The following is a 13,130-nucleotide window of genomic DNA, read 5'->3' as shown; positions in this document are numbered from 1 at the left end:
GCTCACTCAGGCCCGGGGGGAGGGAGGGGCACGGAGTGCGGGGCGAGCCTGCGGCGGCAGAGGCCGGCGTGACGTTGCACCAACCTGAGGCGCGCCGTGCGTTCTCCCGGGGGAGTTGTCCCTGGATCACGGGACCCTGGCAGTGGTGGGCTGCACGGGCTTCCCGGAAGGGGGGTGTGGATAGTGCCCTGTGCTCGCACACAGGCTTGCCTTAGCGTCTCATGCCCATCTCTGGAGTCCGTGCTGGTAGCCGCGGCTCGCGCCTGTCTCTGGAGCTCGATTAGGCGCTGCTCTGAATCCCCTCTCCTCACGCACCCTGGTCTCTTGTCTCTTACGCAGGTCCAGACTTTTCCCTGGGCTCCCTCCCAGCTAGCTGTGGTGCACTAGCCCCCTGCAGGCTGTGTTCACGCAGCCAACCCCAGTGCTCTCCCTGGGATTTGACCTCCAAAGCCGGAGCCTCAGTATGGACTTTTAACAATATTAATTCTTCCAGTCTATGAGCACAGAAGATCTTTCCATTTATTTTGGTCTTCTTCAGTTTCTTTTATCAGTGTCTTGTAGTTTTCGATGTACAGATCTCTCACCTCCTTGGTTAAATTTATTCCTAGGTATTTTATTCTTTCTGATGCAGTTTTAAATGGGGTTTGTTTTCTTACAACTGCATTCTTAACCCTTGTAGGTATTCAGCCTTCCAGCTCTGTTCTTCCCTCTCCTTCACCCTCCTGATGGATTAGTTCCATTGTTTTCAGTCATCTCTTTTCTTTAGAACTCTCACCCTCTCTGTCTACTCAATTTTTTTTTTTTTTTTGCTCATTTTCCTTCTAAAGTTTGGTGGGGTTTTTTTTGTTTTTACTTCCACCAGACTGTGGCAGGGAGGAATCGCTAAAGCAGTTACATTTCAGATTAATTGTACTTGAGCCACACGAGTTACTGGGAACCCCCAGAGGCTGTAGAATTTTACAGACGTGGTTCATATACCAGCACTGCCACATTTCAGCTGTGTGACTCAGAACAAGGAGGCTTTATTTTCGGAACTGTGAGTTTGCCATTGATCAAGTGGGAATAGTAAGTGTGCAAAGCTGTTCTGAGAAAATTGGAAGTAATCGAGTGGTTTGGGGATTGACAGAGTCAGATAGAGAAGGAAGAAGAGGTGTCTTCATCCCTCTCTGCCTGTGTGTTACCACTTGATTCTCTTTGTAATTCTTGCTTCAGACCTACCACTGCCTGCTCCCTCCCTCTCCCTCTCCATCTTCATGTCTGCCAAACTCAACCCTGCGTGACTGCTCCAAGGAGCACAAAGTAAGAGAGTGTTCAGAAGTGAATCTCAGCTGACAGCTCATGCTTTAGCCAACTTTTAAAAATGCTAGTGCCATTTGGGAAAATGCAAGCTCCATTGACAATTCCTTCTGAATCCCAAGAACTAGAAACCTTGCCAGATATGCACTGAGGAAATCCTCCTCTCTGATCATCTGAAATGTGCCTAGAAATTTACATCTTTGTCTGTGCCATGCAGATCGATCTTTCTAAATCCTTCCTCACATATTGCTCTCAAGCTCTGTATAAGAACAGGAGACCTACTAAGATAGTCTGACCTGTGGCTAAATTTAGAAGTTGACCAGAGGGGAGCAGCAAGAAAAGTGGATCAGATAGTTGCCCTCCTGCCAACATGCTTTCTCATCTGCCTGAACCCGAAGTGGAGAGTTTGAGGCCAGTGGACCTGGGTGGTGAGGGAGGTTGGAGGACTGTGGGAGGCCCTCACGTGACACTGCATTGGCCAGAGGGAGGTGCAGGGCAGCCGGATGGGGGAGGGAGAAGCCCCATTAGAACCTGTTGTTCCTCATTTGCAAAGCGTGCTGGTAGTCCTCTCTTCAAACGTCCCCACATCCACAAGGCTTCGAGGGAATGTTGCTAGCAGCTGGGCAACCATCTTCAGATTTGCCCCTGGTCCTGTTTGCCTACAGCAGTCCTGGTTTATGCATGGAGTAGGCCTAGTGTAATTATCAATTGCCCCCACTTCCATGATCAAAAGCGTCCTTGTTAAACAGTACATTGGGTGGTCACTTGATAGTACAGCACCCTTCAGGCTCCCCTTAATCAGCCTTCACCTCCTCTGTACCCACTCAACTCTGCTACCATTTCACCTGATATGCACTTTGTGCGTGCACATGTCTTGACTTTCTTCCCCTCGTTGAGCTGATGTCAGTAGGATGCCAGGGCGGTCTCAGAGCCCAGTGAATCGGATGCTGGAGACTCCCACCCCACCCCATTATGGGAGGTTTTCTTCTTCTTAGCCATTCTTTACAACTAACTCAGAACTGTTGCTTGCTTTTTGAGTGTGCATTTTTCCCTTTTGCTTCCCCCTTGGACACTATTAAAAACCCACCTGTTTGTTGGCAAGATGTATTTCACACCAGGCACATAGCACATGGCACCCTCCTCTTCATGAGAAATAATCCAAGTGTCCACCTTGAGAAGCACGAGTTCCACATACCCACAGTAGCATGATCATCAGGGATGTCATACACAGTCACACAGGTTGTACACTGCACAACCCCAGGGGTACCATTCCCATAGGCTACAATGTGAGGGGCATCCTCTAGAGTTATACAGTGCAGTGGCCCTGATACTATGGTAATAAAAAGAATACATCTCATTGTTTATTAAGCTATGGATCAAGCACTATGTTGAATATTTTTATATGGAGGACCTCATTTAACCTTTCCATAACTCTCTGATGTCGTAATTAAATTTTTATCCTCATTTAAAGTTGAGGTAGCTTGAGGCTTAGCTAGGTTAATTCACCCAGGTTCACAGAATCACTAGGTAATAAGGCTGGGATTTGAAGCCCAGCAGCCTGACCTCTGGAACACACGCTCTGAACCTTTATATTCCACTGCTTCCCATGTCGACATGCACCTAAGGTGCATTTTTCTATTTTTATTGGCTTGGCCAGACTGTTTCAGCAGAGTTGGCATCGAAGTATAATTCTCTGTACTGGTGACTACCTCCACCCACTTCCGAAGATGAAATTCTCGGTCTAGTTGGTTGACGATCAGACCTTAAGCCATGAGGTTGGTGGGGAGTCTTGGTGGAGTACTTCAGAGGACCTTTTTTGTTCACTGAGGGGCCTGTTGACTGTGCAGGGGAAGGAGCATCAGTGTTCATTCATGATATCATAAGATAGAGCCTGGACTTTCAGACGCAGAGAAAAATTATTAGAGAAGCGGAAGATGCTCTTTCCAGACATTCATGTCCCATTTGTTTATGCCCTAAAAGCAGAGTGTTGTAAACAAAAGACCATTCAGTGTGTGGCTCTGGCAAATTGACCTCAAATCTCTGGGCTCCAGCTAGCTCATCTGCAAAATGGGAATTGTATGGCAGACTTTGCTGAATGTCACAGTGAGGATTAAGTGAGATTAAGTGAGGGATTCAGTGCAGTGCCTAGTATATTTTAGGCCTTCCACAAATGGTAGTTCTCTTTGGTACAGTGGACCCCTGATGGAGGATTCAGATGATGACCAGCACTTCAGCTTATCCACGTATCACAATTTTGGGCTTTTAAGATCACCCGCCAACTTTGGGCTAGTTATTTAGCTTTTCACTGCTCTGTTTTACTCACTTTAGAATTATTATGCTCATGAGACTGAGTTTAAAAAAATACATGACCTTTTAATTCTTTTGAAAACTACTATCATAAAAAACTTATTGATAGTATTATAATCTGACTATGAATTTACTTATAGCTTCAGAGGTTTTTTCATCCAACTTGAATTGTGAGTATGTACGTTATGCATCTCTTTGTTTTAAGGAGTAAGTCTCCCAGTTCTTGCAAATACTCTTTTTTTACCTTTACCCAGAATACTCTCTTTCCTCCCTGGTACCTCTGTGTCACAAAGTGGCTGCCCTGAACCTTCCCTCACATCAGTGACTCTTGCTCATCCTTCAGGCCTGAATCAAGATGTCACATCCTTTCAGAAGCCCTTGAAAAATCACACCTCCCCTCAAATGACTGAGTCAGATGGCCCTCCCCTCAGCTCTATCACTCTGAAAATACTCTGCTTCAGCAGCTAGCACTCTGAATTGTTGTAGCCTGTTTTTCTTGTCTAGGTTATCAGCTGTTGGAGGTCAGAAAGCTTGTTCAACAGAGTTTTCCCCAGCATTTAGCACAGTACCTACAGCATTGAAGACACTTGGTGAATGAATGAATTTATGAATGAATGGAGGGACAAAATAATGGGTGGAGAGAGGGAAGGAAGGAAGGAAGGAGAGAGGGAGGGAGGGAGGGAAGGAAAAAGCAAGGCATTACAGAACAAAGCCTGCTAATTGATGGTCTTTCTTCTTTAACTATTTAGAATCACAGCACTCTGCAATGTCTTTTAGAACAAACTGTTTTTCCAGTACGAACAGCTGGTTTACTTTATTGTCACATTGCCGTGGACAAGCTATGGCCTTTGTAGAACTGCCCACCCCATGGCTCTTTGACCCAGTGCAGGGACTTGGACCACTCTAATACGTATTTGGATTCTAAAAACTTTTATTGAGATCAGCTGTAGAATGATTCCCAAGTTCATCTTCTTAGCACAGAAAAATTAGTAATGAGCTTCAGGTCAATTGGTTACAAAGATTTTATGAAGTTTACAGTAGGGAGTGATTGGGTTTTGATGTGTGAACAAGGGCCAGCTATTAACTCTTTATCGCTCATTCCCTCATTAATTTATTCAACAAATCTTTGTCGAGCACCTGCAAAGTGCCAGGCACTAGGCATTAGGGATGCAATAGAAAATGTGCAATTGCTGTGGTGGGATTGATGATCAAGTGAGAGAGACAGAAGACAAGCAAACACATGTGTTATATGGAATTGCCAATTGTAAAAAGTGCTGTGATGGAAAACAACAAGGTGCTGAGATAGAGACAGAGCATGATAGGCTAGTCCCACCTTCTCTAGGGTGCTTGGTGATAAAGGGCAAAAGGAGGTGATTCTAGGTAGAAGGGAGAGGGAGGACAGAGCCCAGCATGTTTGTGGACAAAAGCACAGCACGTTGGGAGCAGAGTCAGCAAAAGGACCGGAAGGCTGAAATGAGGTTGGACCTGCCGGAGCACCCAGGTTATGACGTGTTCTGTAAGCCAGGGCAAGAGTTTGGATTTTCTCCTAAGCAGCGTGAGACATTTACAAGGCCCTCTGTTACCTGGCCTCTGCCCTCCTTCTGAAATCCCCATCTCAAACCGAAGGCTCTAAGGACCCCCAACTGCTGTCATCATTTCCCTGCCCCACCTCCCCGTGACATCCACCTCCAGCCATGCATGCTGAGCCCCCCCTGAGAGTGCCCCCCATCTCCCGTGTGCCAAGTTACCTCGGCTTCTCCTTTTCCACCGCTGCCCACACACCACTTTCAGCGTTGTGGGGATTCCCACCCCCGGTCCTTCCTCTTTTCTCGCTGTCACAGCTGCAGATACCCTGATGGCTTCCACCTCCATTACACTCTCTGTTATGAAGCTCGTACCTGCTCACAACAGCCATACAAGGCGGCCCTGAGTGCTAAACCCCAGGGGTCACCAGTTAGCCGACTGTCTTGACCCATGAACCCCCAGCTGGGAGGAACAGCCATCCCGGGTGTCATAAGAGAGAGAGAGAAGGTGAGTAGGAAGATGTCAGGGCTGTAACCCCATGCCCAGCATAGAACTTGGCCCATTGCAAATAGGCAGACCTCGTTTTATTGTACTTCACTTTATTGCACTTTGCAGGTACTGTGGGTTTTGTTTTGTTTTTTTTACAAATTGAAGGTTTGTGGCAACTCTGCGTTGAGCAGGTCTGTTGCTGCCATTTTTTCCAACAACATTTCCTCACTTTGTGTCACATTTTGGTAATTCTCGCAATATTTCCGTTTTTCTCTACTATATTTGTTATGGTGACCTGTGATCGGTGATCTTTGACGTTACTGCTAGGACTTGCTGAAGGCTAAGGTGATGGTTAGCTTTTTTTAGCAAGAAAGTATTTTTAAATTATGTACATTTTTTTTAGAAATGCTATTGCATAGTTAGTAGATTATAGTGTAAATATAATTTTTATATGCCTTGGAAAACCAAGCGATTCACGTGACTCGCTTTATTGCGATATTCCCTTTATTGCAGTGGTCTGGAACCAAACCCACGGTGTCTCTGAGGTGTGCTTGTATGGGTTGAATGAGTGAATGACTTTAAAGTTACAAAGTGTCTCCACAGTATTATTTCTGCCTTTTTCCCTTGCAAGTATACTATTTTGGGGCAAAGATGTCCAAACTCCACATACCTGACTTTTAAAATGAACCCATTGGTAATCTGAAGGTTGCTTTTTCTTTTTTTAATTTAAAGCAATGTTAGATAAATTGATTTGCGCTTCCTGTTCCTTTTAGCCAAGGACTCTGTGTAGCACTTCCAGAACGCTATGCTGTCAGGCTCCCCATTTGTTCTTTGACTTGGTTGTCCGCACACTCTCCGACAATGGTAGCCTGGCCCTAGTAAGGACGCAACACATTCTTTCATCCGTGGAGAAAATCAGCAACCTTAAAGGTTGAGCAGGTGAATATGAAGAATGATTTTCTTCCCTCCATGGTTAGTGCATCTCACCAAAACAATGTAAAGCAACTTGGTTGCAGTCTTTAAGGAAAGACAGTTTCTACCCATTGCATTAAGTGACCCTTTTTAGACCATTACCCTGTGGCCAACCAACCTAGCTAAAGAAAATATTTTATTTTAGATCTTCCTCACCCTCAAATTTAAAAAGTTATTTTCCCCTGTTAGTTTTAGCACATTTACAGGCACATGTAGCCCGTGGGACAATGGGTAACTTACCCAAGTTAACCCAGGGCTGTGATATTTGCTTTCTGAATTACAGGTGTGCTGAATTTCAGAGATGCTGGTGGTGTGACTTCCATACTTGGTATAGTTTTTTTCTAAAATCTGTAATGAAATTGGAGAAAAATCTTTTGTAAATTAAAAGAAGCTTAGTTGAGCTTCTCCAGCTGTTTCTCAGAACACTCCAGATCATATTGCAGGACGGAGGAAGGAGCCATAAATCCTGGGTGGGTGGGAGAAGTGATATTACTGAAAGCTGATAAAATCCTATAGTATGGGCTGGATTTGCTTTGTGATTACCCAGCCCCTGTGCTCTGGTTAGGATTTAAAACTCCAGGAGAAAAGCCATGCTAAGTGATTTTCAAAGCTGCTATTGACTCATTCCAAACCACTGGGCAAGTCACTTATTTACTTAGTTTAATTTTTCTAAAAGTTATATTCAAAGTAAGGCTTCCCAACGCCCTTTGCCACCGCTGGCAAAATAGTTTTTATGGTAGTTAACCATTATTTAAGACCAAGGGAAAAACACCTAACAAGCAGAAAGTATTTAGTAATCCTTGCTTTCTGCTCTAAATTGTTACTTATTGCTACAGATTAAAGCCCTAAGGATTAGTGAAAATGAAAGAGGACACTGGAAGGTTTAGTCCAGGTAGGCTGCTCAATAATCATGATCTTCTCTGAGTCACCTAAGTCCTGATTTTCTAAGGAATTACTTTTTCTATGGGGAGTTAAGTATGTCTTCTGCATAGATCTACACATCACAGATTAACCATTGTTTTGTTTTGTAACATTCAGGGCCTCATTTGGCTTTTTTTAATGAAGAAACAAAAACATTATTCCTTCACGATGGTTCCCAGCATCCTCCAGGGGAAGAGAAACCCCCAGAACTGCTGAGTCAGAGCTGAGCTAGGCACTGAGCTCAGCCAGCCTCCTGCACTGGTGGGAAGGGATCTGCTCCTCTGTGCTCATCTCACACTGTTTTCTGTTCATATTTGTGCCCCACAAAAATTATAAATGGTTCCATACTCTAGATGTAGAGATTTGCTTCCAAGCAGCAGAAGTTTTGAATTAAGTTTGCAAACGATAAGGATACAACCACAGGTTTACAATACCAGGACACAACCACATACATATCCCTACTACTTTCTGAAAGAACAAAGCATCTCACAAAAGACATGGTTATACCAGATGACCCAGCATTTCCACTCCTAAGGATATACCCGAAAGAATTGAAATCAGATGTTCAAATTTGCATATGAATGTGCATAGCAGCGCTCTTCATAATAGCCAAAAGGTGGCAACAAACCCAAATGTCCATTAACATTTGAATAAACAAAATGTGGTATATTCATACAATGGAGTGTTCAGCCATGAAAAGGAGTGAAGTACTGATCCAATGTGGCAAGACCTTGAAAGCATTATGCTAAATGAAAGAACCCAGACACCAAAGGCCACAGACTGGATGATTCCATTTCTATGAAATACCCAGAACAGGCAAATCATAGAGACAGAAAGCAGATCGGTGGTTGCCACAGACTGGGAGGAAGGGGAAATGGGGAGTGACTGCTTCATGGGTACAGGGTTCCCTTTTGGGGTGATGAAAATGTTCTGGAACTAGATAGTGATGACGATTGCACAACATGACCAGTGACTACACTCCGCTGAATTGTACACTTCAAAATGGTTAAAATGGTGAATTTTATGTTACGTGTATTTTGCTACCAAAAAAAAAAAAAAAAAAAAGGAAAGAAAAGAAAGAAAGAAAAAGAAAGGCAAGAAGTATATCAGGAAAGACATTTCTGAGTCAAGCTGGAATCCAAAGTCAAATGCCTTTGGGATGCTTTGGGTAATAAAAGAGAAGCAGGCTTGTGAGAGACAAAAAAAGAGGTGGGGTCTAAGGCCCTCCCTAAAAAGACTAGAAGGAAAACGTTTAAGAGACATTATGTGAACAACAATGACAGCTCACAGGAGTTGGATAAGGCCCAGGGGCAACAGAGTTTGTAATCCCTGGTTAAAGGAAACCTAAGCTGTCCTTGACACAGGTTGGTTACAGTGACTTTCCTATGTAATCTGGAGTCTTGAAATGTTGGGTGACGCAGGTGCTTCAGATAGGACAGGCTTTGGGAGAACTTTAACAACACAGATAACTAAGGTAAAACCTCTACAGTGGGGTTTTCTGTTGGTGAAAGCAAAAAAGATAAGAAATTTGTGGTCAGCACAGAGATCATCCTAGAATGAAACATACCACTTGCTCTATTTTCTCCACTTGGTTTATGGGAATAAAAAATATCTATGCCATTCACCTGACAAAGAGATGGATAACCAGGAATCAGTTCTTTAGGCTAAGTCCCAGTTTATTCATCTGACAAGGAGAAATTATAGTAATGGCTAAATCTTGCTGCCTAGCTGTCTACATCTTTAACGTCTGTCTTTGCTACTAAAACACAGCTCCTCTCTGAGGGCAGGGTTTGTGCTATTTGTGTCTGCTCCTGTTCATCCAGACCCATCACAGGGCCTGACACGTCTTAGGAACTTGGTGAATATTGGCCAGATGATCAAGGGGTGAGAGCAGTTCCCCCTGGAGAAGAAAAGGCTACAGGGGCCACAGGAAACCTCTCCTCAAGTCCCTGAAGGGGGTTATTTGTGAGGAACAAAATTTGTTCTGTATGCTCCCTTGGAATCGACAAGTAGGACAACAGGCTGGATTTGGCTAAGAGACAGGCTTAGTTCCATGTTATAAGATGAAATGGGCCACCTGGACAGGGAATAACTTCCCTGACTCTAGAGGTATTTTGACACCCTTTGGCCATAAGTTTTAAAGAGATTCAGCGTTTGTTTGAATGGGTGAAGTAGTCAGGCCTTAAGGTCCTTTTCCAAACCTGAAATTCATTCATTCACACTTTCACGGCTTCATTCAGACAGCCACTTACTGAATGCTGATCGCTATGACAGGAACAGTGTTGTTGTTACCGAGTTCAAGTTCATGCTGCTCACTGCATGACAGGCCACTTAGTCGAGAGATAAGGTGTTGGGGCAAGGAATAGCAATTTTATTCAGAAAGCCAGCAGCAGACGGAGAAGTTGGTGGACTAGTGTCCCAAAGAACCATCTTACCAGAGTTAGAATTCAGGCTTCTTTTATACTTATACTTTAAAGGCCAGAGCCTTGAGAATAGGCTGTCCTGTTCATTTCAGGCTGTAGGCAACATTCTTTTACAAAAGGTGCAGAGCCAGCACGACTAAGCACAGGCAACAGAAAACAAGGGTTAGAGCTAAAGGAATAAATCCAATATGTAGTCAGCCTTGTTCTTCTATGTTACACTGTTAAGTAATGGGGGTAAAATAATGAGTTCTCTAGTAATGTGTACCCTCAGAGATCTCGCAGTCTTAAAGAGTATATAGGAAGGAAAATAAATCATCATGGTAACAGGATGTAAGAAATCATCTGTTATCTTGCCATGTCACCACCTGTTTTGTCTGTCTTTAACAGTGCACCAAGACTTGTGGGAAAGGCTCCAGGTACCGCAAGGTGGTGTGTGTGGGTGAGGACAAAGGTGACGAGGTCCACGGCATGCACTGTGACATGAGCACACGGCCTGTGGATCGCGAGAGCTGTGGCTTGCAGCCCTGCGAGTATGTCTGGATCACAGGAGAATGGTCAGAGGTACAGTCCTGGGGATTCTGGATCTGCCTTCAGGTCAGCGATGGCCTGAGGGCAACAGAGTGATGAGGGCAGGAATGTGGGAGACTCACACCCACCTGCCAGTTCTATCCCTGAGAACTGGGAGCCTTCAAACAAGTCCCTCAGCCCTCCTGGGCCAGAGTCCTACAGGTGCAGAGGTGGGGGGGGGGTGCATAAGATGGTATCCACGCTCCTCTCAACTCTACGTCCTGTGATTCCCTTTAATGTCCTAATAGTATGATTAGAAATGAATTCTTACAGACACTGCAAATTCATATGTTTCCTGTAGGTGCCTGAAGAAAGTTAAGTATGACACAAAAATGTCTTAGCATCAGGGAGGCAATAGGGAATGGTGGGGACTGTGACTAACTAGCACATGATGTGTAAGGGGAACAGGTTCTTTTCCACTCCAACAGAGGCCATGCAGAAATGTGGGTCCATGGTAACCAAACCTGATGTTTCAAGAGAGGACAAAACTTTGGACTTTTCTGTGCTATCTCCTGATCTTAAAATGTGGACTCAGATTATTTATTTAAAACACTGTGTGGGTCAAACCAAACACGTTTGTGGGCCAGACGTTGGTTGCCCATTTAACAACCTCTGATCCAGAGGAATGAAATCGTTTTCCATAATATCCAAGGAATCTCAAGTGTCTGTTTTTCCTTATCTCCTCCCGTACACAATGCCTACCTAGATGCTTTTTATTATTCATAAACCAATAGTAACAGTCACACGATTATATTTTCAAACCTCATGATACTTTCAAATACTGAAAGACCTGTAACATCAACACTAGTTGTCATTTGCCCCAGAGAATTTAGAGATGTGAAAGGGACGTATCTGGGCTCATAGCAAAGGTGCTTTGCTATTGCTGGCATCTCGTTAGAGTTCAACAGGGCAGCGATTTCACGTTTTAATGGGATGAATATTTGCATTTAGATGATGTGTTTGTTGGGTGTTGAATTGTTTCTGCACTAAAACTGTTCCTAACGCCTTGTCTAACTATGTCTCCCCATCCTTCACTCTACCCCAGTGAATTTGCCTTCCCCTCCCCACCTCCTGCGGGACATTTGGCGCTGTCTGGAGACATTTTTGGTTGTCACAGCCGGGGGAGGTAGGCTGCTACTGGCATCTGGTGGGTAGAGACCAGGGGTGCTGCTAAACCTTCTACAGTGTACGGGACAGCACCACAACAGAGAGCTATTGAGCCCAAATGTCAGGGGTGCTGAGGGTGAGCAGCTCTGCTCTATACCAGCCCTACCTGTTCTTAGTATGTTCTCAAAGAAAGGAGGGGAGATGTGGTCTCGATCATTAGAAATAGATTTACTCTTGCCCATCCAGGAACATGGGAAGTGCAGATGAGTGTTCAAAATAGTTCTTGACTTTGGGTTTGACGCACACGTTCCAACCCATTCAGGTACCAAGGCGGGTGGAGGGAGGTGTGTCCGGGGGGCTCCTGTCTTCTGTTCAGTTCACCCCTCCCAGTGCCTTGAAAGGCATGGTCCCTAACTTCTGGTTCTCTGGGTTGCTGTACAAGGCCACCCCCGGACTCTCAGGAAGGGAGAGCCTTCCTTTCTGGCCTCTCTCCCTCCTCAGGCCTCTGTCCCTGAGACCATTCACCTGTCTGCCTCCTGGGGGCCTCTTCTTCCTGGTTTCTGGCTTGGTTCTCGGTCACTCATCTTGCTGGAGTTCGTGTGCCTGTCACACTGCCAAGGTTGACATGCTCATCTTAGCTGGATTGGGTGTGTTGTCATTGCACTGAAAGAGTTTTGGTCTCTTTCTGAGACTTGCGTAATGTTCCTCCTGTGGCTTTACCATAACCTTAATATTAACCCCCAAAAGAAGAGATAGGGAGAAAATTTTTTTAAAAAGCCTTCCAGACATCTGCAAATTTTCAGGTGTACCATGAGTTGAAAAATCTGCAAGCTATAGGCAAAGATGAGAGGGATGGAGACAGGACTTTGTACAGATACCAGGATCATGGGAAGGGACTCTGCAAGGGGGAGTGATGCCCAAGGAACTGGACCAGAATTCCCTCTAGAAAAGCTTTTAGTAAAATGCCAAAGCCACAGCAGGATTTGCCTTCTGTCTGGGGCCTCCATCACCTGCAGAGTTCTGTGTGCTCCCTATTGGAGAAGAAGACTCCATCAGCCCTGGCCCATGTGTGCATTTCCCTGGTTGGGCCCGACGTGTATCGCTAGCGCAAGAAGCCCACATTCCTATTGTTTCATTTTGCTTTATGGTTATTTTCAAGTTAGAAAAGTAATCTGCACTCATCATGAAACATGCACATGGCACCAAGGCGTGGAGAGTCAACCATAAGACCTTCCCCTCCTCCCTCCCCTCCCCAGCGATGAGAGCCTCTTAACTCAACAGCTCTGGCCTGAAATGGATTAAGGAAGCCAGAGGCACTCAACATTTTCAGGATGCTCTTAACAGCTACTGAAGGGTTCTTTTCAGAGCTCTGGAGGCCTCTGAATAAAACCTGACCGTATTTGGGGCTCATTTCCATCTGTCAACACCTGTCTCCCACTGCGTCCTCCACATAAATGGGCACTGGGCTGCTTTTGCTTGTGGCTGGTAAGGGGAAAGGGTCTTAGCACTTGCCTTCTCAGAAGT

General features: G+C 44.9%; 1 protein-coding gene across 7 annotated transcripts in view; it reads left to right on the top strand.

Moving 5' to 3' along the window:
• The window catches only part of ADAMTS9 (ADAM metallopeptidase with thrombospondin type 1 motif 9), a 224,177-nt gene that overhangs the window by 132,611 nt on the left and 78,436 nt on the right, over positions 1–13,130 (top strand). For 6 of the 7 annotated variants that reach the window (XR_010947101.1, XR_010947102.1, XR_010947099.1 and 3 more), the window contains one exon: positions 10,320–10,493. The exons of the other annotated variant lie outside the window; for it this stretch is intronic. Coding sequence is in view for 1 of the 6 variants with exons in the window: in XM_067755092.1 (XP_067611193.1) it covers positions 10,320–10,493 (174 nt within the window). In the remaining 5 variants the exon portion in view is untranslated. The remainder of the gene's footprint in view (positions 1–10,319; positions 10,494–13,130) is intronic. 7 annotated transcript variants of the gene reach the window in all.

Source organism: Pseudorca crassidens, chromosome 10, assembly GCF_039906515.1.
Source record: "Pseudorca crassidens isolate mPseCra1 chromosome 10, mPseCra1.hap1, whole genome shotgun sequence".
Classification (NCBI taxonomy): Eukaryota; Metazoa; Chordata; class Mammalia; order Artiodactyla; family Delphinidae; genus Pseudorca; species Pseudorca crassidens.
Note: the sequence above shows the minus strand (reverse complement) of the source record. Positions and strands in the feature narration are given on the sequence as shown.